Here is an 8160-nt window from a genome sequence, read left to right as displayed (position 1 = left end):
ACTGATTTTTCTTTGTTGCCAATAGCAACAGAAATAATAATTTACCATAGTTCAGGGAAGTCTGCAACGCAAATCACAAAATCAGTGAACAATTGCCTAAATTTACTTTTGATGCTCCCAATGGAAACATAATCATTCTGAAAATTCGCAACTGTCGAATAAATATGATTGCCAATATCAACAAAAAACATTGTGATTATATTACATGAATTTCAAGATCACATTACCAGCTGGGATTATTTCTATTAAATAGTCAATCTTGTTATTCGAAGTTTAATATTTTAGTCCTATCATTGTTACAATAACGAAAACCATAGCAGTTTATTTACGATCTAACGCAGTACAATTTCTTCAATTAAATAACATGAAAAAAGTTAACAAACGAACGGGATAATTATATCTTATTCAAATAAGATTTGAATTGACTAAATTGGTCAGTCAGTCAGTTACGAACGAGAACCTATACAACCAATGTAATCTAGGTATTAGGCGCATCCAAAACCAAACATAACTGCTTAAGCTATTAAGTTTTTTAATTATTATTTCAGACAAAATGTCTACAATTTACGCTAAAGGGATACAAAAACAAATAGTATAATATAAAAACGCTTTAACAGACTTGTAGTTGCGACATGTCTGAAAAAGTAATTAATATGTTTTCAGCTGCATCGTACTTAAAGAAGATCACAAATTCCCTGGATGCGGCCTAGGAATTATTATTATATACATTATATATATATATATATATATATATATATATATATATATATATATATGTATATATATATATATATATATGTATATATATATATATATATATATATTTATATATATATATATATATATATATATATATATATATATATATATATATATATATATATATATATATATATCGAAATAGAGTCTATAATGTTACAGATACGTTGTTTATGATAGTTGTTTGTTATAGATTCATCAATGATAAACTCATATTTGAATGATTGTATATGATTTCCTTTTTCTTTTATTTCACTGATGCATAACAAACCATGTCATGCGAAAACAGTTTAAACACGTAAACAATACATGACTATGGCTATAAGAAATAAAACCGATTTACATGACAATTGTTGTTCATCCACGTTCTGTAAAGTTATGCAAATCGACAAATACAATCCTCGGAAAGGTTTCCCATCCCGTTATGACAATAGGCGTTGGTTATGTCTTTTCACTTTTACATTTCGAATTATATCATTTCATCAGTTGCAAAACAGAATGATGAAATATCCATTTACCACCGAAGAGTTTATTCCCTTTGAGAAGTGTTACACTATATACATAATCATGTAAATATTTCGCTTGAAAAAAAAAATCATCACAATATGAATGGATGTTTGGAACGAGGGCCTTTCCTGATATTATGACTAAATATCACGCTGACACGTTGTAAAGGCAAACACACTATACACGAAACAATGGTGAATTTCAACATATATCTTACAATATCTTCGCATTGTTTGTAAAGTTCTGCAAATGAGACACAGAGAATTTGTCATTCCATCAATCTTCTCATTTTTGTGTCTATGTTTATCTCTCTCTCGATTTGTTTTTTTTTTCAATTCAACTCTTTTTTTTTTAACCCCGTTCCCCTTATTTTTTTCGTATGTTATGAACTATGTCGATTTATAACAATGAATATTTGCAATTCTCAACAGACAGATAAAATATCCATTCAGCACTTCAAAATGTCTAGATTAACAATGACATTAATAGATAAGTCCATTCTTTTCGAGATAAAATATCAAGAGTGTGTTTCAAAGTCTAATTTTGAGGTACGTTTTCCACACAACAGATTCGATTATTTTTGTTTTACGTTCCAAATGGAAAAAAGAACTCGTTCTATAGGAAACCTGGAACGGAGCGTTAAAGCAGCTTTACCACGAGTGTCATTGCTTCTGTCGGATTAACTCTACTTGGTTTAAGGTAATTGGTTTCTTTTCACAGCACTGTCCGGTACTGAAACACTATAACACTCTTCATCTAAACAGAGGAGGAAGAGCAAGTAAAAGAATATTAATCGCTGAAAATGTCGAATATATTGTGATTCTTTCGAAAAGTTAAATTACTTTAACTTGTCTCAGAAATCCTGAAAATCCAGTCCAAAGTTATAGTGGACCTGACATTTCGATCCCTAGCAGGATCGTCTTTTGAGGTGAAATATAGAGTGAAATCAGAGGAAACGGGTTAAATATACAGATGGGTCAGGCGATTTAATTGGAACATTAAAGAAATGTCAGATTCTCGATAAACTCATACTGACTCTGGTTCTAGTCTGCTTATATTACGAACGAAATTTAAGTCACTTAAATGTTAAACTTTAAATACATTTCCCTTAATTCACAGATTGCTGCAGTAGATATACTCAGTATGTTAATGTGTTGTAGTTTTTTGCTCTTGGAATCAAAAGCATTTTAAGTTATACAGCTAAAAATTATCGATGGTTGATGAAGTTCTTATCATGAAATCACTCCTAGACAAGAATTCAATTCATTCCTCGAAAAGGTCACCACCATCGTGAGCAGTTTCATATTTTTAATCAAAGGAATCAAATGTGTATTGCTTAGTTCACATAAAAGAAAATCAAAATCAAATAAAACTGTTAGTGAACTGCTTATCCACTAGAGAGCCTGTGTAGGAGAATGTGTAAAAGTAAGTTTGCCTGACGTTTAGATCCTAGCAGGATCTTCTTCAAAGGCTAAATGACAAGTAACAGTAACAGAAGGAACAAGAAGAAGATACTGCTAGGATCGAAACGTCAGGCCAACTTACTTTTACACATAAAAGAAAATCCAAATACTATTCATTTATATATTATTTTTCCAGTTACATTTCTATATATTTAACTTAATCTGTAGATTTTTCTCCTTCATTCGCTCTTCTTTTCTACACGTTTTCCATGTTGGAAAAAATAAACGTTACGATGTGTGATTCAATGAGCTTGAATAGTTACAAGTGTATAAGTTGAAATAAATTAACCTATGGACAACAAGCGTCAACCAGTCTGGTTTACGTTGTCAACATAAAATGTCAAGTGCTTTATATAACTACACAGAAATATGTTTGCCCTGATTAATGGATAGAGTTGTACCGACCTTAAGACAACAATCAATTGTGTACAGGTCAGATGGACAGTCCATCCCGTTTATTCATATATTACGCTCCTACAGGTATAGGCTTGCGGTACAGCCAAGTTTCAATCAGGAATCAGTATTCAGCGAAGTTGTCAAAGGGACCATGGACGTCCGCTTAATTTACGTATTTCTTCTTGGATTTGTCGTCACCCAATGTTCTCCAATATCGGAAGAAGATGGTGGAATCCAGGTAAGGATGAAATTACAAGGTTCCTCTTTGCTAAAACACGGCAATACCTAGCAGTGGTGAATTTACAAGTTCCAAAGCTATAGAACTCTCTCCATGTCAAAAGTCCTCCGAGAGTTGACAAATATCGAGGTGAACAAATCTAGAAATTCGCCAAGGGATTAGAACAGGTGTTAAAGCTTGACCGTGCCTCGCTGATTTCTGTTTTGGGTATTTCTAGCATATTTGAAGACAATACTGATGACCTTAATTTCAATTCAATTTCTTAATGAATAATTAATCATCTAAAACTATAATACATAGCTAGCTGCCAGTAGACGGACGTTGTAATCTGTCATGACTAGCATAACATGACAGATCCTAAGTTTATACTACGGTCATCCATGCACATATAGCTACATTGAAGCCGCGAGAATTAGGACCATTGTGTACATATGTGCAAATATGTGTACATATGTGCAAATATGTGTACATATGTGTACATATGTGTATATATGTGTATATATGTGTAAATGTGTGTACATATGTGTACATAATGTGTACATATATGTACACATATGTACAAATATGTACACACATTTACACATATATACACATTTGTACACATATGTACACATATTTGCACATATGTACACATATTTGCACATATGTACACATATTTGCACATATGTACACATATATACACATTTGTACACAGTACCGTATACCTTTATTATGTTTGGTGGTATATTACGAAGGTTTTGAATGTAGTCTAAGTGTCGCAGGGTGTCCTTTACAGATCGGGTACGAGTTTTCCAACCGTTGACCAAACAGGCCAAGCTATGTAAGAACGAATTTCGAAAACTTTCAAATGATACACAAACACTTTCGTATGCAGATGCACTGCTTCAACGTATTCACTTGATGACTATTTACAATTGTGTCCAAATAACTATAGGTGTATGCATTTTAGGCAATTTGAATATTCATTATGCAAATCAAATGTCCTCACTAGAAGAAATTTCTTCTTGGCAATACCCCCAAACATTAACGGAGGTTGTCAGCTCCCCCCCCCCCCCTCCCTCTCTGTTTATGATGACAAAATTGACGGGTCATAATGTTGAGGTAAAATAGTCATCATTTTCACAGTCGAAAGTTCGAAATGAAATGTCCAAACTTCGACTTGTTCCTAAATTCGATTTACTGTCATCAACAAAGTTCCAAGGGAAGATAATATAGTGAGCAAATGCTTGAAATTTTGATACCAAATGGTCGTAATGTGGCCAAAAAAAACAGGTGACAACTTAGCATAAAGTCAAAATTGTAAGAAAATAGCCAAATTTAAAGATAAAAATAAAATCGAAATTGAAAAGTTCAAATTTCTCGGAGCGATTTGAAATTTCGATATAAAACGCCAATTTGAAATTTCGATAATGCAAGTGGCAAGTGGAAAAAGTAAGAAGACGGCATTTCTTATAGGAATTCCCTCCCCCCCCCCCCCCCCGGCAAACCATATAGGCCTACCGGTTTTCTGCCTTGTGACTTCTTAAAGCTTAAAACACTCTGTATTTTGCATTTTGGCCTCATTGGACCAAGGGAATGACAAGAGTTAGCCAATATTAGTATAAAAATACGTATGTAGGATTTTCCAGTGCATGTTGTCCTATAAACAGTTATAACAAAATAGACTTTTAACTCATATTAAACAAACTTTTTACAAATAGTTTTCCCCAAAAGAAAAAAGAAAACTAACATCAATGAATTACTACACAAGATTAATCGTTGTATAATCTACTCTTTTAATATATTTTCCATCCATTGATGTATCAAATGTCACGTTATCAATGTTGCTATCATTATTGTTAAAACAATATAATTAGTCCTAATACACATTAAGAGGAAGTTTATCGGCAGAGAAAAAAGCATATAATTGTGTAGGTTCCTGACAAATTGTGTCTTTCAATACAATAACATTATGGCCAGTGAAGAAAATATTAGTATCATAAGCAAACAAGATATAGTGGAACATTTCTCTGATACTTCATGTTTATCATCGACATAAATGATAACTAGTATAACGACCCTAAAATAGATCCTTGTATAGAACACCAACAGAATTCGTCGTCTCGGAATCTACATTGTTAAAAGTTGTAAATTGTACTCTGTGCGAAAGATAGCTTTTAATCCAGTCAAGGCCGAGGCCTCTAATACCATAATGATATGTTTGGTGGTTCATTGTATCGAACACTTTTCGACAAATCTTCAAAGACACCCATAGAAATCATATTCTTGTGCATAACATGGCACGAACTAACCAAAAAATCCTTTTGAAGCTAGCTCAGTTGAATGTAACTTACTTAAAACTTATCCGAGCAGGGAGCTGACATGGATCAATCAAAGAATGTGTTAGACGTGGTCATGTCAGTAATTTACATATGTAAACACCTATACAGAACATACCGACTAGGATAAGGAACATTACAGTATGATGTAATTAGCTATATATGTTACTATGCTAGTATACTATCTTTACTAAGCTATTTCATTGCCGTATAGGTCCGTGCTAAGAGGGATGAACTGATAATACAGAGGCTGTTTGACGCTTTGCCTGCCATATTTAAACAGAGGCAAGAATCGTCTGTGAAGCAAGAACCTGAGTTGTCTCTCGGTTTGAGGGGATTAGACACCCTTGTTAGAGAAAGTAAGGTAGAGAATCTGAAGGAAGATGGATTTATTGGAGGTTAGTTTTAATTCTACATTTTCTTCACAGATTTAGGAATTCGGTATCGGTATATCGGTATTGTAATAAATGCGTGACCTAAACTTAATTGAATAAGAGCAAAAGTCACTTATTGAGTTAGAGAGTGATAATTTGGATAGTATTTTAGCTCTGATGAATTCTCACTAAACTAAGAAGAGATGAAATCACACACCGTTTTATCCTTCTTATAGAATTAGTTTCATTTAAAATTAATTTTCTTTGACTACGACAAACATCTGTAATTGTTATTGTTTATTATGGCTATCTTTACTTTTTCATTGTTATGTGGCATGTAACTGCTCATTCACTCGAACATTTCACATTAATAGGTTGGACCTAGTAGATTCTGGATAAATTTAATTTAGTTTGTTTATAATCTTGATATACTTGAGCGACTAATCTGTATACTGTACAATTGGCGAGATATATGTCATTTTGAATAGTGACATTGTCTTAAAATTCTCTATCAGTTATTGCATTTCTTGAAGAGGAATAAAACCCTGCTTGTCATTTTAAGGTTCGCCGTAGTTTAATCGTATAGACCATATCTTTTGTTATGTTAATTTGAAAATATTTTCCATTTTCCAGACAAAGGGTGTCATCACGTGTTTGGCGATGATGGATGTCATAAAATTATGGAAGACGGAACAGAAGTATTTATATCTGGTTAAACCTGTTAGAAGAGAATTAGGTTCAATTAAATTGTGACTTCGCCCGCTACAAGCAATCATAAATAAATCAAACATAGTTAGTATAAGGGTTGCTAGTGTTTGTGCTCAATAACTGTAACGCTTTAACTTTATTTAATATATTGAAGCTTTAAACATGACCTAAAGATGGCACCTGTTTTAGTGTCAACATTGCGAAGAATTCATCTTAAATTTATAAAGGTAAATAACAAAGAGTAAGGATAGGAAAGGTTTCAGATCCAAATTGCCATTCGACATCACCGACTACAACCACAGTTACAAACCAAACGTGAAATGCAGCTGTAAATTTCATAATCTCCCAAACAACACAGATCTCAAATAGTATTTAATGGATATTTTTTGGAGTAATGTATTTACACGGTAATTTATGTTACATACGTGAATCTTCAGCAAAAGAGTGAACAAGAACACAAAATACTTCGAATATTGAGTGAAAATCATAGACCTTAGTTTGCATCTTTTTATAATAATTAAATAAATTATATATATATATATATATATATATATATATATATATATATATATATATATATATATATATATATATATATATATATATATAAAACAGTACCATGAAATTGAACATTAGTTGAACATAGTGTGTATTTGGCGGAGATACACTGCATTCACCCCTTCAAACCGGGAATAACAATAGGGTAAACTAATCCATCATAAAAATGTTGATTTATCTATACCTGAGTAATATAATCACTCCAATCATCTATGTGAATGTTACATTGTTTGTTAATGGCGGGAGCAGTGTGCCGTGCTTAAGTTCTATCACATCTATGCATCCGTTATCGTATAGCTGTATTTATAAATGCAGGCTTTCAAGGAGGTAGCCTAATAGCAAACACGATTCTTTGACTTTATAATAGATGTAGGCCCTAACGTTAGGCTCAATTTGTTTGCAAAGCACAGGTGTAATGAAGAAACATTTACGATGAGAAGTTGTGACATTCAACTTGATTCAAGTGTCGATATGAACTTTATGTTGACCTGTTTTGTTATTGTTTGCCTTTGCTTGCTAAACACTGATTGTGCTCAAGACTGTTCTGAAAAAACACTAACAGAGGACATGACCATACATGAAGCATCTATCTCACACAGTTTGCATATCTGTGTTCTAATTGTGGCGCTTACAAGATTGTAATTTTACATTGTTTTGAAAGAGTAATTTTCGATACAGATATAGAATAAAACTGCGATTAAATTTCCTTGTCAATGTTGTCGTCTTTCATTGATTAGTTAAAATATTAAGATAACCATTGTTTTTTCTTTTCTTCCTACTGTTTGGGTGGTATATCACAGAATAGTTTGTGACGTCATTATAGTTACTGCACTTTGACA

The 8160-nt window shown here is 32.6% G+C and overlaps 1 protein-coding gene across 1 annotated transcript; it reads left to right on the top strand.

Moving 5' to 3' along the window:
- Positions 1 to 1820: 1820 nt before the first annotated feature.
- LOC139974984 (uncharacterized) lies at positions 1821 to 7360 on the top strand. Its single transcript, XM_071982562.1, has 4 exons — positions 1821 to 1965; positions 3210 to 3363; positions 5896 to 6079; positions 6689 to 7360. Exons 2-4 carry the CDS (start codon positions 3277 to 3279, stop codon positions 6769 to 6771), a joined length of 354 nt encoding a protein of 117 aa, XP_071838663.1. The 5' UTR covers positions 1821 to 1965; positions 3210 to 3276; the 3' UTR covers positions 6772 to 7360.
- The last annotated feature ends 800 nt before the right edge of the window (positions 7361 to 8160 follow it).

Source organism: Apostichopus japonicus, chromosome 10, assembly GCF_037975245.1.
Source record: "Apostichopus japonicus isolate 1M-3 chromosome 10, ASM3797524v1, whole genome shotgun sequence".
NCBI classification, from domain to species: domain Eukaryota; kingdom Metazoa; phylum Echinodermata; class Holothuroidea; order Aspidochirotida; family Stichopodidae; genus Apostichopus; species Apostichopus japonicus.
The sequence above is the reverse complement of the archived record's forward strand: the minus strand, read 5'-3'. Positions and strand labels throughout refer to the sequence as shown.